The sequence below is a fragment of the Epinephelus moara genome, chromosome 17 (assembly GCF_006386435.1).
Source record: "Epinephelus moara isolate mb chromosome 17, YSFRI_EMoa_1.0, whole genome shotgun sequence".
In the NCBI taxonomy this organism is placed as follows: Eukaryota; Metazoa; Chordata; class Actinopteri; order Perciformes; family Serranidae; genus Epinephelus; species Epinephelus moara.
Window position 1 is genome coordinate 11,765,674 of NC_065522.1, and position 21,860 is coordinate 11,787,533.

The 21,860-nt window shown below is 39.8% G+C and overlaps 3 protein-coding genes across 3 annotated transcripts; 1 reads left to right on the top strand and 2 right to left on the bottom strand.

Annotated features, from left to right (window-relative positions):
• The first annotated feature begins 5,921 nt into the window (after positions 1 to 5,921).
• Positions 5,922 to 10,592, top strand: LOC126404685 (up-regulator of cell proliferation-like). Its single transcript, XM_050068062.1, is given in 4 exon segments — positions 5,922 to 7,867; positions 7,869 to 8,685; positions 8,724 to 8,945; positions 9,195 to 10,592. Coding segments are annotated over 4 exon segments (4,383 nt in total).
• Positions 10,593 to 13,606: 3,014 nt separating this feature from the next.
• On the bottom strand, positions 13,607 to 15,620 carry si:dkey-85k7.10 (endonuclease domain-containing 1 protein). The gene is made up of 2 exons (XM_050068063.1): positions 15,297 to 15,620; positions 13,607 to 14,188 (listed from the first exon to the last, which is right to left on the bottom strand). Exons 1-2 carry the CDS (start codon positions 15,618 to 15,620, stop codon positions 13,607 to 13,609), a joined length of 906 nt encoding a protein of 301 aa, XP_049924020.1.
• Positions 15,621 to 16,961: 1,341 nt separating this feature from the next.
• LOC126404687 (endonuclease domain-containing 1 protein-like) lies at positions 16,962 to 18,250 on the bottom strand. Its single transcript, XM_050068064.1, has 2 exons — positions 17,960 to 18,250; positions 16,962 to 17,806 (listed from the first exon to the last, which is right to left on the bottom strand). Exons 1-2 carry the CDS (start codon positions 18,248 to 18,250, stop codon positions 17,216 to 17,218), a joined length of 882 nt encoding a protein of 293 aa, XP_049924021.1. The 3' UTR covers positions 16,962 to 17,215.
• Between the last annotated feature and the right edge of the window lie 3,610 nt (positions 18,251 to 21,860).

Below are 21,860 nucleotides of genomic sequence, written 5' to 3' on the forward strand. Positions count from 1 at the left end.
TTTTTCACACAGGGCCATTTAGCTTTGGATTTTTTTCTTCCTAATTAATAAAACCCTTCATTTAAAAACTGCATTTTGTGTTTACTTGTGTTATCTTTGACTAATGTTTAAATTTGTTTGATGATCTGAAACATTTAAGTGCGGAAAACATGCAAAAAAGTAAGAAATCAGGAAAGGGGCAAACACTTTTTCACACCACTGTATATGTAATGATGGAGAATTTCGGCGAGCATTTATTTAATAAATGCTGTCACAAAATAAATTATAAATTACGTAACATCAATATTTCCTACAAGGATGTGTAGTATGGCATCTTCTGTAGATCAGTTGGGACCGTAGTCAAACTGTAGTGGGTCCAGTGTGCTGGATAGTGAATGATGGTGGACTTCTTAAAGCACGGGTGTATGAGTCAGTGACCGTTTGAATATTGTTGTGAACACTGGGAAACATTGTTATCAACATCCCCATAGGTAGAGGATGCGCCCACTTATACCATCTGGTCCTGCCACTTTCTTGGTGTTTATACGCTTGAAAGCCTTCCTGACATCATGCTCAAAAGGGAGACAGGTGTCATCGCTGCACCCACCCATCAATAGGCCTCTGCTTTAGCTTTGTCGACTACCAATGGCCTCAAAGCAAGCACAGACATTGTTAAGCTCACCTGCTGAGGATACATCAGCACTTGACAGGGAGGGGGCTGTGGGCTTATCTGTCCTATTACCTAGACCTTGCCACATGCTTCTGGGATCGCCTTCCTGGAATTGTAGTTCCACTTTCTTCCTGTAGTCCCCTTTTGCCTCTTTTACTGCTCTTCTACTTTGTAGACAGTCGCGTTATAGTTTCATAGTTTATTATACATCCTGGATGATTGTAGTAAGTGGTTTCTCATTTTTGATGATTTAACTGTAGTTGGTTCTGTAGTTTTACAAATTAAATCCACCGCAGACTCAATGAGTTCATTGATGTCATCAGTGACATTGATGGTGGTGTCCTGGAACTTGCTCCAGACTGCATCATGTAATGCAGACTGCAAGATGGCTTCTGACAGGCCTGACCATTTCCAGACACCTCACATCACTGGGGGCATGCATTATAGTTTGTTTACATACTTCACATACTTACTTACTTACTACATACTTACATCATTTCTGAATGCTGAATGCTGTAATATAGTGTGCATATTCCCCCTGTGGCATAGTCAATATGTTGATGGAAGTCAGGCTTTACCTTCTTAAGGTTAGCCTGATTGAAGTCTCCAGCAACAATGAGTGCAGCATCAGGGTTACAGATCTGTGAGGAGTTCAGGTCTTTGCAGAGATCCAACAGGGCAGCCTCTGTATTTGCTTGTGGTCGAATATAGTCTGCTGTGATAATGATGGATGTGAATTCCCTCGGTAGCAAGTGCTGTCTGCATTTGATTGACAGTTGCTCCAGATCAGGTGAGAAGGAGCAGGATAGCAGTTTAATATTCCGACTGTCACACCAGGGCCGTATTTCAGAAAGCCGGCTCAACAAACTCAGAGCCTAATCCCGATCTCTGAGTTGACTGAGCTTGAGCTGGGAAACTATATCTAGGTGGAAGGATTGTTAGATAAATGATAGAGTGTGAGGTAAAACAGTATATTTCATATAGACTCTCCTCTGGGAACAATAAGACACCCAAATGGGTTCTAATCCACGACTTTTTTCACAAAAGGACATGTCATGTCTTTCCTTCCTGCTATACGCTCAGCAAGCAATTAGCCTCGGACTTAGTCTGCAGGTTTGTATCACAGAGTATGTTGCCATTGTAAAACAATTCTCCACAGACATTAGCTAGCGCTAGCTACCAAGTTTGGTTGGTTTGTTTTAGACAGTGGAGGAAGATGCTTCAAGTGGTGCATTCAGAAATACTCATTCCCAGTGCTGGAGTGCACTCTGGCACAGACTGGACCATTCATGAATTTGGAGTGGTGCCTGCATGTACCATTCGGTTATCCAGAGCATCGACACCGAGTGGCAGAGCGTACTCTGGGCACTCTGTTTGGGGAGACGGAGCAGCGGAGCAGCAGAGCACCGAGCGGAGTGAATGTGTGATTAACTTAATTGTTAGTTAATTCATATAGTAATATGACTGAATTTATGATTGCACCATGTCAGATCACTAACTCTCCTGGACTGCGAGTGTTATTTGAAAAAGTAAACACTGACCAATGGGACCAGAGTGGCTGACCCGTATGCTCTCACTCAGTGGATGGAGGACATTTTAAGACTCCTAGACCACAGCCCTGTGGTGGAGAGTCATGTTTTGGCTCCAGCTAACAAACTGATATCATTGTGACGTTGTCCCTAAAAGGGTCTATAAAGCCTCCTCCCCTTTTTTTTCCTGGAGTCCGCTGCTCTGTTACATCAATATATGGAAACAGAGTCCCCTGGTTGAATGGTGCTGTCCGTTATTTCAGGATATGGCCAAGTTTTGGTGAGGTAAAGCACATTGCAGTTCCTGATATCCTGCTGGAAACTGATATGCCATGAAGACATGAAGATCATCAAGTTTATTATCCAGCGCCTTTATGTTGGCTAGCATGATGCTCAGCAGTGGACATATGGCTCTTAGCTGATGTTTGATCCCTCCACGCTTGCCTTGGTGCCTCCTCCAATACTAAGATGGATGCAGAGATGGTCTTGCTTGTCCATGCAGCTGTGATTGTGTCTGGAGCTCATCTTTAAAATTTGTTGATGTTTTCACAGCACTACGAAATACATATTAGAGAGGGACTTATGATGTCTCAAATATAGTAAAAAGTTTCTTTCTTTATTTTTTTAAAAGATGTTTTTCCTGTGAAAGAAGGTTATTTTAAAGATTATTTAATAAATTGTATGATTGAATTTGTGCTCATTTAAAGATAGTGTAATGAAGGACTGAATGACTATAAAACTGTTCATTTATTTTTTATAGTGTAACTTAAAGAAGAATGAATAACAACAAAAAACAAAAACCAATATAGAAATATCTGTATTGGCTATTCGTGAAATTGTTGTTTTAAACATTGGTATCAGTATTGGCGCAGAATTTCAAAATTGGTGCATCTCTAGTTCAATTAGAAAGTTAATTTGTACATTTTATTTATTCTGTCCTTGTCGATACGTCACTTTGTATGTCTTGACAGATAGCGAACAAAAGACTCAGTAGACTGAACTCCAAGTTGAGTGTAATGTACTTAATCTTGTTTTTTGTAAAACTGCAATACAAACACAATGGTACAATAACATGTTACATAAGTACAATACAATATGAACAACAAGTCTCAAATGTTTTCGAAACACATACTGTAACTTATGAAAAGGTAAGTAACTTAGTGATAAGGCATACTTACTGACAGATCTACTCCAAAGATAAAAAGAAACTCTGTGGTGCTGCACTGTGCCTGCCTGCGTGCTTCACTTGGCTGTACTGTGTAGACTGAAATCAAAATGGCAGACACTGCATGTTTGGGGAGATTTCTTAAAGCTACAGTACCTCAATCAGGATGTGGCACTAATCAGCAAAAACTGACAGGTGTCAGAACATTATTATTACTTTACGTTGTCATCTATTATTTTATTGTTTATTCTACTGTACAAGTTAGTTTGTAATTCTTTTTTGATTGATTATTGATTTATATGATTATTATAACACATGTACAACATGTTACTGAAAGCAAATTAAAACATTTTTTATATTTTTTTATTGTTGGCTAGGTTGTTTATTTGCATTTTAATAATAAACGTGCAGTACTTTAAATGTTGAACTGCAGCAAACCTGGCTCACCAGCCACTGGGACTGCCATTGCCATGAGGGAAGATACTTGGTGTGCAATGGTGTTTGGGTGGATGGAGCATTTTACAGTAGGTAGGTGGCATCCACATGAATGTCAGGATGCAAGGTTTACAAGCAGAACATTGCATGATCAGTGTTCAGTTTATCTGACAGTGGTTTTCATGTTTCTTATATATGTTTATGTGATCTCACATTTGTGTGAACAATTGTGGTGTGCCGGTCTGGGCCAAAATGCCAGGGCAGGGTTTTTTTTCTCCCAGTCCACCACTGCCAACATGTGTCAAGGTGGGAATGGTAGTGCACAGGTGATTAGTTGTACCTGGTTTCCTCCAGATGTGATGTTTAGAATTGAGTCCATGCTTTTTTGCAAACTTCAAGCAGGCTTTTATATTTTTCACTAACGTGAGGAGAGGAGGCTTCTGTCTGGCCACTCTGTCACAAAGTCAATATCAGTGTTGTGTTGCAGTGATATTTGTCCTTCCAGTAGTTTCTCCAATCTCCATGAAAAACCTCTGGAGCTCAGCTACAGTGACGATCGGGTTCTACCGAGGCCTTTCTACCCCTATTGCTCACTTTGGCTGGGCAGCTAGCTCTAAGATTCCTGGTTGATCCAAACTTCTACCATGTAAGAATGTTGGAGGTCACTGTGCTCTTAGGAATCTTCAATGCAGCAGAAATTTTAAGCCATCACCAGACCTATAGGTGCCTTGACACAATCCTGTCTTTGAGCTTTGTGGGCAGGTCTTTCAACCTCATGGCTTCCAAATAAAATGTTCTAAATTATGGCCATTCAATTGAATTGACCAGGGATGGAACATTGTGCACACAAGACAACAACCACAGAAATAGTTTTATGGATGTAACCGTACCCTGCTGACCTGCTAGTGGTTGAGGACCAAAAGTAAGCTTTGATTTTGTTAGCTGAGTAGTGGACCAGTGTCTATATTCGTGGAGGTAAATGCTGTGCTGTGTAATAGTCAGGAAGGAGAAACACAGACCTAGGTACAGTTATATCAAACCTTACATTCAAAACATTGTAAAATAAATAAATAAATAAATAAATAATAAAATGAAATGAAAATTACAACTTCCCTTTTTTAAGCCCATCAACATCAACATTTCAACTCAATTGGGATATCAAAGTGCAATAAAGTTCAACTTCAATTCAGTCAAGTTGTATAGTTTTGTCAGATGGATCCTTTAAGTTTAGTCAAAGAGTTTATTGAAGTTCCTGTAAGTGTCTATTGTTCTTCTGGGTTATTCAAAGTTTCAGTCAGTGTCTTTTGATCTTCTGGGTGCACCCTATTTGTAATAAGTCTACATCATGGATCATGTCATGTCAGATCCTACCACACTGGTGAACTTGTGCAAGGAAGAAGGAATGGATGAGTTCCCTCTCTGCTGAATGAAGCAATCAGATTTCCCAGTGACTCGCCATCCCCCGGTTCCAGTTTCCAGAATCCAAGAAAGTTTCCAGTGGTATCAAAAACTTAGCCCGCATAACAATATAAAACTGTTATTGTTTACAGTCATAACATTTCAATCACTTATAGCCCTGTGTCAGATTAATTCTGTTTTCTCAGAAAAAGTTAGTACTATATGACATAGTCCTGTAATAGCAATAGCTTCAACTCACATCACTTAATGGAATGTTGTTGTCTTGTTTAATAGGATAACAATGATATTAAATTTATTCAAAAATACCAAATTAATTACAAAATAAACAATACAGCTACAGTTCACACTAATTTTGGGACTTGCTTCTTCCCTCCTATAGTATTGCATTACTGCATGATTTGGCCAATAACAATTAAATAATCTTGACAGGCAAATAAATCAACCACATAACTTAAAACAACATAGTTTGGTGAACCAGCAAGTAATATGAGAATAAAATAATAAATAAATCTTAAATTAAATTAAATTAAATTATTTTTTAATAAAATAGGAAACTCTGTTTCTACTGGGTTACATGGACGTTTGTAGGCTCCTTCAGCTCAAACACAAAAATTGTGCAAAATTGTGCACTGTGCTACCATTTTGCCATACATGCACGCGTAAATTAACTTTTGATCCATGTTTGTCACTTATCACTCATGATTGGTTTAAAATAAACTTCTTTATGTCCATAGACATAGACCTGGAGAAGTTCTTAGAAGATCTGGGGTTGGAGCAGCACTACACAGAGAAGCTATCACTGAGCACAGTACTACAGATTGATGAGGAGACTGTTACTGATGAACCTGCCAAATGTCATTCAGATCTTCCATGGTATTTTCTGAAGAAACTGATGATGGTTAATGTGACAGCCAGGAATATGAAATGTACATCTGCATGTGCGTCAAACTGTGATGATCCGTCAGGGAATACAGAGTTAAATGTTGATGATCTGTTCAACAGCAAACATTCAGATGTCATGTTAAACCCCCTTGACATAATCACTGCTCTCTTTCTGTGTTCTGATGCTTTTGTACAACAGGAAATGGCACTCAGAATGTCTATGTGTCAGTTTTCTGTGCCTCTGTTGCTTCCCAATTGTGACACAAAGCAGTGCACACTCATGCTTTGGGCCATGAGAGACATCGTTAAAAAGTACAGACCTCAGTCACTTTCAGAGTCCAAGGGCTTCATTGAACAAAGAATTGTTCTCTCTGAACTTCCAATGATATCTTTTGTGAGACTGGGTGAGTGCTCCCTGTCCAAGTCAGAGATCCTCAATAAGCTTCTGAGCAATTCTCAGCAGTACCATGATACATTTGTTCATCATGACATGGAGTGTGGTGACAGTCCAAGGAGAATATCCAATGGACTGGTTGAAATGACTTGGTACCTTCCTTGTGGGAACAAAAACATGGATATTTTCAGTGAGCCAGTAGCTGTAGCTAACCTTCGTGGAGACATTGCCTCGTTTGAAACACAATTTTCTTTTTTGTGTCATACTTCAGCAGCAGTTTTTGTGTTCTTTGACAATTTGGACTCTGAGTGCGAGCTGCTCACCAACCAACACCACAAGGCACAGATCTTTTTGGTGGGTAACCATCAAATCAATAGCTCCAGTAAAGATACCTTAAAAAAGGTGGGAATCAAGTTGGGCTTGAAGAACAATAACATCCTTATAAAGGCAAAGCAGATGAATGATGCAGACTTTGTCAAAAACTTGCAGAGAACAGTCAACAATGTAGTTGAGAACTCAAAGATGAAGATGCAAATTGAGCAGATGGCTGACATTGCCCATGAACTGGGAATCTGGGTTGATGAAGACTCCTCAGAATGTGAGGCTGCCAAGAAAAATGCAGATGCCATTACTGCACAAATTCAAGACATCCTTAAATACAAAGACACTCAGCTACCCTTGCAAGGCCAAATATGGAAGGAACTGACTCGCTTAGAGAAGGAACAATTTCGGCTCCGAAATGTTGGGTCTGAGAACATAGAAAACTACAAAAGTAACCTGGAGGGGCAGAAAACAGAACTTAGGGATAAACAGAACTCTTGTGACATGTCAAATGCAATGACATGTTTTATCAACGCAGCATCAAGCCCAGGGATAGAGAGGTGCTATTTCCTGAAATGGATGCGAATGAACCTTGATAACCTGTCTCGAGAAAAACTGTCTGGCCTCCGAGAACAGTACAAAGAAAAATGCAAAAATTCTGAGAACAAAGAGGAGATCAAAGAAATTGACAGGCAACTCTCCAACAGCTCACTGGGGACTGAACACTTCTTCCGTGAAATGGGTCAGATCTATGAAGCTTCACTGTCTCTTCCAGAAACACACCCATCACGTAAACAGTTTCAATATCTGCCCAAACTATGTGCAGAATTGTTACTTGATGGATTTCCCCTTGAGCTTATAGATGGAGATACCTCCAACATACCTCACAGATGGGTGAGTGACGTCCTCTCTCAGCTCAATGGCTTGGTGTCTCCTAAGAGCAAGATACTGGTGGTCACAGTTCTTGGAGTTCAGAGCACAGGAAAGTCTACTCTCCTCAACACCATGTTTGGAGTGCAGTTTGCAGTCAGCAGTGGTCGATGCACTCGAGGTGCCTTTATGTTGCTCATCAGAGTCAANTGAGCACGACAATGAGCTTGCAACACTTGTTGTGGGGCTGAGTGATATCACCATCATCAATATCGCAATGGAGAATTCAACAGAAATGAAAGACATCCTACAAATAGTTGTGCATGCTTTTCTCAGGATGACAGAGGTGGGCAAAAAGCCCAAATGTCAGTTTGTCCACCAGAATGTGTCGGATGTTTCAGCTCATGAGAAGAACTCAAAAGACAGGAAACTGCTCTTGCAGCAGTTAAATGAGATGACCCAGGCAGCAGCCAAAATGGAAAAGAAAGAGGAGAGCATGAGCTTCACTGATGTGATGGAGTACAGTCCAGACACTGGGAACTGGTACATTCCTGGACTCTGGAATGGAAACCCACCAATGGCACCAGTCAATGCAGGGTACAGTGAAGCTGTATATGAGCTCAAGAAAAATGTAATCCAAATTTTGGGATGTTGTGAGTCATCTGCTAATAATATCTTGGAGTTTACAGAGTGGATGAAAAGCCTGTGGAATGCAGTAAAGCATGAAAACTTCATCTTCAGCTTCAGAAACAGCCTGGTGGCTGATTCATACATGAGGCTGTGCACAGAAGTCAACAAATGGGAATGGGCATTCAAAAAACAAATGTACACATGGGTTACAAATGCTGAGACAAGAATTTCCAATTTTGGCAAATTTGCTGTGGAATCTGAGATACCTGACATGAGAGATTTTCTCACTCGTTTGAAAAGTGAAGCGTGCACAGTGCTGACGGAATGGGAGACAAAGCTTCTTGACAATTTGTCACAGTACTTCAAGCAAACAGAGGGTCACGTCTATCTAGTTGAGGAGAGCTCTGTGTTTAATCAACTCNATGGGAGACAAAGCTTCTTCACAATTTGTCACAGTACTTCAAGCAAACAGAGGGTCATGTCTATCTAGTTGAAGGATACAGAGAAGACTTTGCAAACAGTGCAAAGACCCTCCGACGAGAAATGGAGAGGTCTGTGTTTAATCAACTCACAGCAGCAGCTGACATCAGACAGGGAATGGCAGAACTTGATACAATCAAGGAGAAGCACATAAAAGAATTAGAGGGCAGAGTGTGTGCACTGATTGAAGAATGTCGGAAGCAAAAAGTCAAGATGGAAGACGAAGTGCTCAACAAAGAATTTGATAAGATGTGGAACATAACAGAGAAGGAACTATCCTTTTCTGAGCAAAAGCCTGCAGATGTCTTTGCAAGGGTGTACCACTACCTGAGAGAAAATCTAAGACATAGGGGAAGTCATGTCTGTCAATTGTTAAGTAAAAAAAGCCTGACAGAATGTGGACTTGTTCCTTTCGACCAGTTGAAACACAAATTCACCAAGTTCTTCAACACTGAAGATCACATAAAGACTGTACAACAAATGGCTGACAGTATCATAGCAGATTGCAAACAGTATGTCACTGGAAAAGTGGGAAGACAAAGCAATTACCATGACACTTACATTCAGGAGATCCTCCACATGATTGACGAGAAGCTGCAAAACAATAAGGAAGTGAAGACAGATGCTGAGTTTGAAGTTTCTCTGAAACAGCACATCTGTGGAGATGCAGCCAGACAGTTTCAGAAAATGCATGAAGATTTCATACATGAGAATGATCCCTACAGATGTCTGAATGAAAACAAAGCTAAGTTTCTAGCTGATTTTAAAGACTTGTTCCATGAACGAGACCAGTGCCAGAAGAAGGCAGAAGAATTCACAAACCGCTGCCTGAAGCCTGCAGTCGAAGACTTTGTCAAGCGTTCCTTGGGTCCTGATATCATTGGTGAAATGATGACAAGCCAGCAGTTCAGCACACGAATGTCCTTCCAGTATTCACTTTTACTGGATTTGCTCTCGAAGGATGAATTTGAAAAATATCTAGACTATATTCACTCATATGAGCCTTATGCAAGGAAACAGATCCTCGACCAAATAGTTGAACGCTTCTCAAAAGGGTCTACCATGTTTGAGCTTGAGGATAAACATGTTCAGTCAAGCATCAGGAACATAACTAATGCTATCAACACAGCTCAAACTAAAAAGAGTGGCAACTTGAAGATATTTGTTGAGGATATCTGCAAGGAACTTGGTGATAAACTGGTCATTCCTCAGGATGCACTTGGTGCTTTCATGATCCTGATTCATGCCGACCCGGAACAGTTTGCTCACTGGCTCACAAAGTGTGTGAATGAGATGGCACCACCTCTTCGAGAGACATTTAAAAACACAAGCATCGACGAGAAACTATTAAATCTTCATGTAAAGCCTCACGAGGAGCTTTTCACTAAACTGATTGGATGTGGTAAACACTGTCCATTCTGCACAGCGCCTTGTGAGGCAGAAGGAAAAAAACACACTGAGCACTGGACATCACTACATTGGCCAGAGGGTCTGGGTGAATTCAGATGGTACTGGGGAAACAAACTTGTAACTGATGTATGCTCTTCCTTGGTGATCAGTAGGAAAACTTTCTGCTGCAGTGCTACTGAAGGTAAATGGCACCGTTACAAGCGTTACAGAGAAATTTTCCCAGACTGGAAAATTGTTCCAGATACAAGCCTTCAGGCGTCAGACTACTGGAAATATGTAATGACAAAGTTCAACAAAGAGTTTGCTGCAGAATTTAACACAAAGCCTGCTGATATTCCTAAAGCTTGGAGAAATATCACACATGAGCAGGCAGGAAAGAGTCTCAAAGAGTCATTTAACATCAAGTGAGAGACTACTTACATTGTCCTCACAGTAGTTTAGGGGTAAGATGAAAAGGTTGAAGATATTGTTAGTACACTGGTATTTTACCACAGCAGCTTGTAACATGGACACTGGAGAAAATCATTGCATTTAGTGCTAACCTTTACCTGAGATTGCGATTTTTGTGTTTAATAAAAACACTCTGCTTCAACTCTGTTTTATGTTGATGAGGCCACTTTAAAATACTTTATGAAATTTTGAGTCAGTTAACATGTTAGGCAGCACATGTTAGAAACACACAAAATGTTTTTGAGTTAAATCAGAATTTATCATGTTTTTGTGACAGATGAATGTTATACTGTATAATGAAATGAAACACAGTTAATCAAATATGATATGATATGTGATCTTTTAGTGAAAGTTTTTGTTTCTGTGCAGTCTTTATGTGGTATTGTCATAACAAGACAGAATGTTTTATCTGATTAAGTATGGTATGTGATTGTTCATGCAAAGTTCTCTGACGTATTGCTTCTGTGCAGTATCTGCTGCAAAATATTTACATTTCCAATGTATTAAAAGATTATTCAGTCTAAATGTCAATATTAAGGTTTTCATGGCAATTTTTTTTTCTTATCTAACCAAGTAAACTGTTATTTTCTCAACTCAAAATTTTATATGCCTTTGTTTTTCTTACAGTTATGTTTTAATATTACATTTTAAGTGTATGTGATCTTTTCAACTAAATTTAGAATGCTTGAATTTGTTTCTGTGAAGTATCTGATGCTACATATTTGCATTTTAACCAATTATAAGATCATTCAGTCTATATTTGGTATTGTCAACATGTAGCCCTCTGTATGCATGACTGTATTTACAAGTTTTAAACATATCAAGTATATGTAATCTTTTTTCACTCCGAATTCAGAATCTGTTTATTTGTTTTTGTTTCAGTTAAGTATCTGATTCCACATCTATAGAAATAGCATTAATTTTATTGTCAACATTTATACATGACAGAGACTTTGTTTTAAGCATGTGGTCTTTCTTTAACTCTGAATTGAAAATGTAATGCAATATATTGCAATCTGAAGGAATTTAAAAGACCAGTCATTCTATAGTCAATTTGCTATTGTCATCATGAACACATTATTTACTTATGTTAACTGTTTCAATAAAGAGACAAAATGGCAGACTGGTTATATTCTTTAATGTTTCAACTCATGTCTTGGGCTTCTGAATTCAATAAAGAATGGAACAAGATTGAGGGTGCGTTCAGGCGCAGAGCGAGTACTGCCACTAAAATTCACCTTGTTTTCTGTCGGAACACATGCTAAGAACTTGCAGCCATGCTTGCAGCTCTGGGAGGCTGTCCTCAGGCATGGCGGTGCTTTTGTCAGCATGCTAACATACTCACAATGAATACGTTTATATGCACACTGATATTCCACTATTATATGACAATATTCTGAATTTGATGAGGTTCATGTAAACAGCACGCTCCAGTCTTTTTCTGAATTTAGCATTTTTCAGTGAAGACATGTGGGATGTGCCGGTATTATTTGGATTTTAATAGCATTATTTGGATATATAAACAGCCCATTTGGAATATGCATCTCAATTGGGGTTTTTACCACAGTTTGCGACAAACGGCCTCTTACCTGTTTGTGGTTAGCTTTTTGTGTTGTATTGGAGACATTGTACACGAACCAACTTGCCAGCAGTTTGCAAGGCTGCATGTCCGAACGTAAAGCCAACATTTCTGGTTGTAAGGAGAAACACACCTACTTTTAAAGATCATGAAAGACTTGGGTATGAACAAGTTTTTAGATATGTGCAAATATCGCAACACTAACCTTTTCAATAAGGTGGTTAAAGGAATGAAAGAGGGAGGCTGTGTTCACACGGTCCAACAAGTCTGCCACAGGTAAGATTTTTTTTTTTCTGAAAATCCTATTTTGATGCAGAGTAGCAAAATGATGATTAAGCTGCTCCAGCTGTTTCACTGTTCTATATGCACAGCAGGTAAGTAGGAGTATCAGTAAAATACTATTTTTAATTAGCCATGTAAACAATGGGAATATTGTCTTTTTTGGAATAAGAGCAAAAAACAGAATCATTTGTGCATGAAAACGTTCTCACTGACAGTGCTAACATGCTGATGCAGCACCATCGTAGTCATCGTCACTGTACACCTGCTGTGTGTCAGGCATCGGGTGCCAGAGGGGGCAAAAGAACAAAAGAAAAACAGCCAGTGATCATCATTCATAGTCATAATGATGAGCTATTTAAATTTAAGATAAATCACAACTACAAGAGGCACCATTAGACCACTATAGACAATATGATATACATAATTGCTCGAAACAATAAAAGGTATTATGTGTCAGCTTCATTAAAAGACGCAGATTGTGTCCTCCTGTCTGCTTATGCCATGCAGCGCTCTCTCACTCTCCCTCGTTGACCAGAATTTCACTTCCCTGTCTTATTCTGTGGATTGCTGCAAAGAAAAAAATGAATTTGGGGCAAAAATGTTATTACGCCCACGGAAAGCAAGCACAACTGAACCAGAGTGGTGTGTTATGTCCATCTCTGCAGCTAGAACTTAAATGGGGAAAATAATGGAATTTTTGAGATGCTTCTAACTATGATTACCTTGAAAGTCATGCTATGATTGACTATATATTCCTCTTGGATAAATATTGTGGCAGTGTTTTAAAAGAATGGTTTGATGTTGAGTCTGGATTGCTGTGTTTTGATAGAGACAGTGTATATAAAAACAACTATTTGCCTAATTTTTTAATGTAGGTGTGTTGCTGTGTTAAGAGTTCAGAACAAGTATGTCAAGTATAAGTAAATGCTTGTTTGCAGGCTCCAATCAATAACCCCATTTTATTGCTTACAGAGTATAATATGATTTAACAAAACAACTTAAGTTCAGGCATATTTTTAGCTTCAAGAACCCCAAACCTTTTCACGGTGGTAAAGTAAATTTCTAACACAGGTTTAACTTGAATTATAACAGAGATCACACCCACTTTATCTTAGTTATCTGGCACACAGTCATTATAGAATATCTGGAAGTTCTTATCAACATCCATCCTCCCTTTGAGAAACTTCTCCAGGTTCTTGAGAGGAACTTCCACCATGTGGTTGTTGACACGATCGTTCAGCCCATAAGCTGCAAACACAGGGAACTTGTAGCGCACAAAGTATGGAGCATTTTGGTCAAACTCGGTGCAGCAGTAGGCCGACCACATGTACTCCGGTACAGCCACCCGGTCCAGGTTGTTGCGACGGATTGTGTGCCCAGAGGTGGTGACCCCAGTGACAACGAAGGCTTTGCCGCGGCAGTAGTTGTTGAGACGTTTGCGAATGAGGTCCTGGTGTTCTGCCCAGGGACCAATGTTGAACTCCCTGAACTGGGGTACCACATTGGTCAAGCTGTAGGTGGAGGCTTTGTCCAGAGGGTCTGCCTGATGCTCGTCAGGGTTTAGCTGGCCACGTTCGTACTGAACCACATCAGCGTAGTCCTCCAGGACTGCCTGGGTGTCCTCAAAGTTCATATGCATGCTTGAAGATTGGGGGAAGGGCTCCATGTTACTGCTGCTCTTTTCTGAGGCCAGCTATGGAGGGAAAGCGAGAAGGAGAAGCACAATGTTGTTGAACATGTAGCTGACAGGTTTCTTACCTCTGAAAAGCTAAAAATAATCAATTACTTGTCATTCAGAGACATTTTCACATTCAGACAATTTGCCACATTCATAAAAAACATTTGCAAATGACAAATTTGCATAACTACGTACCAGAGCATAAATGGTCAAGGCAGCACTATCTCATTGAAATGCCAGTCATAGCCAATAAAGTAGCTTATCTCAGGCTTACTTTATTGCCAGTAGCAACAGTAACATAGTGGCCCAAGCATACTACACTACTTGCTGAAGCAATTGTGTTTTTTAAATTCTTGATAAATGTGTACAAATAGGTGTCGTATGATATTAGCTATGATATGGCACAATACAGAAGTCTTTGCACTCAAGTCCCAAGTCCTAAACTTTGAGTTTTGAGTCCTAAACAAGTCTTCACCAAAGGTACAGGCAAAAACAGCATCTTAAATTTCCAAAAATCATGAATGCTTTTAAAAATCTTTATTTGTTTGTTACAAGTGTGTTAGAAGTTTCTGCATCTCTGTCTGTAATTTTCAACTGGCATGTTTTGCATAGAGTTCAAAGCCTTTTTTGATTTTGTCAAGTAAAATCTAAAGTCATCAAATTTGTGACTCAAGTATTATCTAGTATACTGCAGTGATACTCAATTTTGTAATTCAGAATAAATAAAAATGATTCACACTGGGATTTTTTGTACTTTCAATGTAAATAAGGTGCAAGACAATATAAAAAAGCATCAACATACTGTAGGGCTTGTTTATTTAAAAAGAAATGCCAGGGGAAGATCCTTCAGAACCCCTGACAGAGGTCCAAGGTAAGTCCCAAATGTGCTCAAATCCTAGAAATGTCCCTGTGTACACCTGACCTATGCAGTGCTGCTGCAACCTGCCCCTTGCCTCCTGTCATGTTTTTAAAAGTGGCCCCCAGGCAAAGCAAGTTGAGTACCCCTGATATACTGCATCTATATTCACAAACAATCTACAATGGATTTGGGTTGAAACTCAGACTTCAAGTAAATTCAGACTAACTTTAGGACTTGCAAAGACTTGCTTGAAAGAACACTTACCTGGGGCTCAAACATCCATGGGAAGTCCACCTTCTTCTCCCCATCTGACTTCTTGAATGTATAGGCAGAATAGACGGGGATGTGTTTGTGGGGGTCATACAACGTGATGTACCGGGGTTTATCCTCGTACCTCTGGCAGATCTTCGTAAAAGAGTTGCTGAGGTACCCTCGAGGTGGAGTGCCCATGTACAGAGAGTCCTTACAGCGCTCCACATGGTTGAAGTCCCCCACCACTCCTGCCTGGGCCCCCTGGAGCAACACACAGGTCAACATGGCGACGACAGCTGTCAGGGGTAAGGCACAGTTCTCTGATGTACGTGTCATCATGGAAGCTCTCTTTCCGTCAATCTTACGCCCTTTTAGACCTCTCTAAGTCTGCTCGTATGTGTCTTTCTCACCTGTAACACACCACTGCATGTACAGCCTCTGTCACAGCCACAGCCACCCTACTCATCATTTCCCTTCTTGAGTCATCTGTACTTTGAGCAAACTGGTCTCCCATTGTAAAATCTTTTCCATATATGCAAAGTTCCACGAGTGTCGTAGCAGTCATTTAAAAGCAGTGAATGTTATCTATCATTGAGAGCATTTTATTACTGTGAACAGCAGAGGAAAAATGACGCTGACTTGATACTCTAGTGCATGACTAGCTTTAGTAATAACATTTTGCATTCAGTTTAATTTTTTCATTTTTACTTTTTGTGTTGAGACGGAGGGTTACAGAGTGAGAGTGAAAGAGAACGTAAAAAATACAGGTCAGGGAGAAATGTGTTAAGTGTTAGAGAAGAAGATCAAATCGATCTCCTCTTCTTTTCTCCTCCAGTTTCACACAACAGTTCTTTTTATTTGAATGCAAAGCAGCCATCTGTTTCAGCTATGGCTTAGGGGAGTAAAAAACAAAACTATAGGATCTCAATTTCCAGACCATCCTCAGCCCTTTAAGTTCATTTTCTTCATTTCACTTCGTATGAATATTTTTGATCTAGAGTAGGGCAGCTGTGAATCAGGAGGTACAGTGGGTCATCCACTAAAAAGGAGATTGGTGGTTCAACCCCTGGCTCTTCCAGTCCGCATGTTAAGGAACCCTTGGGGAAGATGGTGAACACAGCCACTGGGAGCTGTGTGTGAATGTCCTACCTTATATGGTAGCCTTGGCTATCATAAATGTGTGTGAATGGGTAATTGTGACAAGTACTGTAAAAGCACTTTGAGTGGTCAGACGACAAGAAAGGCACTATAAAAGTGCGGGTCCTTTTACCATTAGGGTCTGTGGTAAATGTCTTAAGGTGAATCTTAGTTCCCAATTATAATGCTGGTGCTGTAATATAGTATGTGATTGTTTCATGTTGGGCACTAGGAGAAAGATTACTATACGTACTTTTGTAAATGATAATAAGCAATATTTATATCACAGAAATGTTCTTGAATGTGTCAAAATAAAGCTTCAAACACATGTTGATTACAGTTTGCAATGGTTTATTACTGCAAATTAGAACAAGCAGGTCGATTTTGTTACATTTTTTCAATATCCAGTTATGTTTGAATATAGTGTTCAAATTACAGTAAGAGCATCGCTAAAGAATGCAGTCTCTACGTGTTTACAAACTCCATTGTTGAGCTCTTTCAATAGACCTTTGTCACAGGAGACATTCTGACATTTGACAGCAGGATAAGCATAGGTCTTGGTTTAACTCTAACTGCTTCAGTTTCAGGGTCTTTAAATTGTGCATGCTGGCTCACTGTCACACTGTCATGGCTTACCAGGACACTTGAACAGTGTCATTGTTAATGTTTCACCTGTGCTTTTCTTACCATGACAAGTCAAAATGTCTGCTGTGAAAAAGATTTATTGAAGAGGAAGAAACAGAACGAGATAGTAAAGGCAAAATGGCACATTGCTGCCTTTTGGCCAAATTTGACTATTCAATTTTACTGGATGCTGGTGGGACACAGTCATCCACAAAGATCTGAAAGTTGTGGTCTACAAAGGTTGTCTTCTTGAGGAACTCCTTCAGCTTCTGAACGCTGATTTCCACCACCTCGTTGTCCTCCTCATTCAAGCCATAGTAAGCAAAAGATGGGAACTTATAGCGCTCGTTATAAGGTGCATTGTGATCATAGTCAACGCAGCAATAAGCGGACCACAAGTATGTGGGCACTGCTACGCGATTGATGTTTTCCCGGCGGATCATCTTCCCCGAGGTGGTGATGCCTGTGACGATGTATGCTGTTCCGCGGCAGTAGTTGTTAAGCCGTTTGCGGATGATGTGCTCCTGATCGTTCCAGACTCCGTTGTTGAAGTCGGGCACCACAGGCACGACATTGGTGAGGGTGTAGGTGGAGGCCTTGTCATCAGGTTCATCCTGGTGCTCATCCGGGTTGAGGGTGCCACGCTCGTAAAAGATGGCATTTGTGTAATCATCAAGAACAGCTTGGGCGTCTTCAAAATTCATGTGCATGTAACCACTTGGGAACGGCTGCATCTCATCAGTATCAGAGGTTGTGGATAGCTGTGGAGGCAGACAGACAGAGCCAGTGCAAATGAGAAAGATGAAGATCATACAACATCTGCATATTTTTTTAAATTTTGAGAAATGATAACATGCTGGTAAAGTTAAAAGACTTTCTTAGCAACTTATTCTCCGTCCTTGATTTTTCTTTACCTGAGGTTCATACATCCATGGGACATCCACGCATTTCTCCCCATCTGAGCGTTTGAAAGTGTAGGCAGAGTACACAGGTATGTGGTCCACGGTGTTGTACAGCGTCACGTAGCGTGGCCTCTTGTTGTAACGCTGACAAATGAACTGGAGGGAGTGGTGCTCCAGCCCAGTCGGTGGTGTTCCCATGTAGAGGAATTCTCTGCACTCTGGTGACAGCTCTTTCTCCACTCTCCCTCTCACTACTGATGTTGCTATGTTGACAAGCAGGAAAGCCTGCGCCCAACGTGCCATTGTCAGGAGAGCTTTAATGTCACTGTGATGAAAACAGTCAAATTCAAGTCAAGTATGTCTCTGTGAGCCGCTACAAATGACTGAATGTGTCTCTTTAGCTGCCCATGAAGCTCAGTGAAACAGCTAACACAGGTTTCACACTCTGCTGTCTGTAATCAGGACTCAAAATGCAAAACAATACGGTTGTCAGAGGCGGAGTGGGTGGGTGGCTTCTGGGGCTCCAGCCCCAAAGGTTTTCTCAAAAGCTTTAAAGATTTTCAAAATACTTTTAACTTTGTGTCATTCAGATAATAATATGTGCCCATGTTGTTACTCCTACAATGCTATTCCCTAAAGAATTTTAATATAATTGAGTGAATGTTCTTCTGTTGGCCTGATATTCACTTAAGAGTATTGAACTCTGAATTTCCTGTGTCTTGTGTTTTTTGTATTCTTTGTTGGTGTTGGAATGCATCACTTGAGTGTCACAACTAGTTTAGTTGTATTGCTATGCAATGACAATAAAGGCTTTCTATTTTTAGTTTCTAGTTCTAGCTCTCCATGGCAATAACTACCAGGATTTGTGCAAAAACTGCTGTGGACTGGGAAATCTGCTGACTCTGGCACTTTATATTCATTGGCTATGGCACTTTATAGCTACCATTTTATATTATGTGCAATGTGTTTTTTGGCAGTGTGGTTAATGTTTTTAATATTGTATGCAAAGTGTCCTTTTTTCTTTTTTACTCTTATGCACCAACGAGGAGTGGCACTCCAAATTTCATTGTATCTTGCAAATACAATGACAATAACAGCTTTCTAATTTCTAATTTAAAGACAAATTTCATTGGCATTATAGGGGCTCCTTGATTTGCAGTTAGAGCAGCCAGAATTATTATGGCACGGGTTCAAATGTACCCAGCTGACCACCAACAGAGTTACTGTAGATGTTTGTATTTGGTTGAATTTAGGTTGTAATGTCGGGTGACAAAAATTCAATATTAGGACGACGTTTAATGCCAATTTCAGTTTGATGGAGAATACTGACAACAGATGACACTGATATTTTGTTGGTTTAAGTTGTGTAGTTACGTAACCAAAGCCAATATCTGCCAAACAACTCATGCCAACGTCATCTTGACGTAGAATAACATTTAGTTGTAAGCAGTGGTGGACAGTAACACAGTACACTTACCTAAGTACTGCACTTACAGTTTTTGAATATCTGCACTTTACTTGAGTATTATTTTTTGGAATCTTATTATTTTGACTCCACTACATTTGAAAGACAAATATTGTACTCCTGATTCCATTACATTTCTATGAAGGCTCTCGTTACCTGTTACATTTGCGGTGAAGTCAGCAGATAATATTCTTTTTTCTTTTCTAAAATGCAAAAGTCCATAAATGGTGATCATGCAGCTCTGTGTGTGGTTTGTTTGACAAAGTGGTGTTTCTGTACCTCTACCTCAAGTCAGTGCATTCAGTGGGCTGTTTTAGAGTCATTAGGTTCTGTAAATGTATTGCAACAATATGCAATGTGTTGCGTTTGAGGTGCTCCCTGGATTAGACAAGCACCATGCTATGCTAAAACAGGGGGCGCAATGATGTACAGATTTTAAGACTTATCTTTTCTTAAAAGGCTTGAAATATATTGCATATAGCTGGCATATTTGGGAAAAATCCCTCTGGGGGTAAAATGCCTCTTAGACCCCCTAGATTTGGCCTGAGCCCCGAATGTTTACAACTTCTGGCTCCACCCCTGGCACTTCTTATACCTCAGCAGGTCCACCCACTATAGAAGCAGCTTCAGTAAGCAGCCACAAGCAAAGACATCAATGTTTGTCTCATTGGTGGCTATGACACAGGTTAGCTCCTGCTTCTTAAGTTTTTCAAACCCACACACTGCTGCTGTCAACCAAACCTGAAATACACAAAACTTTATGTACACTTCTTGTCAAGTTCTAATGGTTTTCAAAGATTGCCATGTATATCATGCTGAATCACAAGTGGTGCACTAGACATTCAGACATTTTCCTGTATCTTGGATTTGAATGTATACTCATAAATGTTATATAGCTTAAATGAAGCACTAGCATAAGCAGAAACAGAATATATTGACATCATCATGAACTATGTGGGAAAATGTATCAATAAGGGCAACTTGTTTTTGAGTTTCAAGGCATCAAAGATGGATCAGCAGTTAACTCATATGGCACTGACATTGACACTGCGTCATCTATCATGTACCGACCCATAATCCAGCGATTACATATGCGTAGCCTCTGCAGAGGTCACTGAGCTGGAAGCAGATGTTTTGCAATATAGAGTGTGTTGAAAATCAGCATCCAGGGGTGCATTGTAAGAGTGTAGGCGAAGGTCTAGTCCACTGAGCTGGACTTGTGCTGGTCAGGGTTCAGCTGGCTCCACATAGCATTTGACTTAACTGCAACAGTGTATCTTACTCAAACAGTGAAGCCAATATGCAGCTGTTAAATTGCTCACAGAGGGATATAAACTTCCTACCTGACAGTCGCTAACTTATCCAAATGCGTAAGTCCCTTTGACCTGCTTTTTTTTTTTTTTTTTAAACTTTTGGGTAACAAATTTGACATGAACTCCTCCCCAAAAAGTACAATTTGCAATGTGTACTTATAAAGAAATCTGAAGAAATTGATCAGTGGACCATAATTTTACAGATTAACAAAGACAGGGTTTTAAATGTGAGATGATTTCACTACATATTAGGGCATTAGGGAGAGAAGATGACATGAAATTTAGTTTGGAACACTAGAGACTCCATAGACAGTGCACTCTTAACACATTATGCAAAAACAAAACATAAGTTTGTTTTTTTTTTATTCATGTTTTTTTACCAACATGTTATTGATCTAAAACATTGTCAGGAATCTTTATTTACAATTTCAATAAAGATAGATGACAAACATAACCATAGCCTGTTCTAAATTTCATTCATTCGTAATCCATTCACAACCATGGACCCAAACATATCCAATGTCATGTATAGACGTGAAGAGTATAGTGGACTACTGAGGGTAAGGAAAGATTATTTCTAACATGGTATATTTCATTTGGTGATAATCCTGTTAAATGCTAAATAACTCCTGCTTCAGGGTGAACCCCAGAGTGTCAGAGGTACTCATTGGGTTCAAGAAATGTGATGAAAGATGAAAAAGATGAAGATGAATAAAAAATGTTTTCACAGCTGTGGTTCTGGCCTTTGTGTGTAGCATGGTTTTGTGAGTTTTAGCACATTTTTCCAACCTGGTCTCACAGAAACACATGAAATGACCATGGCCTCTTAACACTGCATTACATGGTGGTGGCACGTAATGTGTTGAAATTACATGCTAGCATTCCCTGGTTCAACGACATCATGCAGAGGGCAGTGATTAATGTTATGACCCCATAAATCGTATAAAGAGCAAGAAAGTCTGTATAGGAAGAACATCAGTGTGGTGCATCGGGCAAACAAGCATAGGACTTTTACCTGAGAGACTGCTGTCTGTGTTTCATGTGAAACTGAAAGTCAACATAGACTGTGGGCTACGTCGCTTTACGACATTCTTACATCCATACTTTTTTTAAACCTAACATAGTTTTTTTCAGC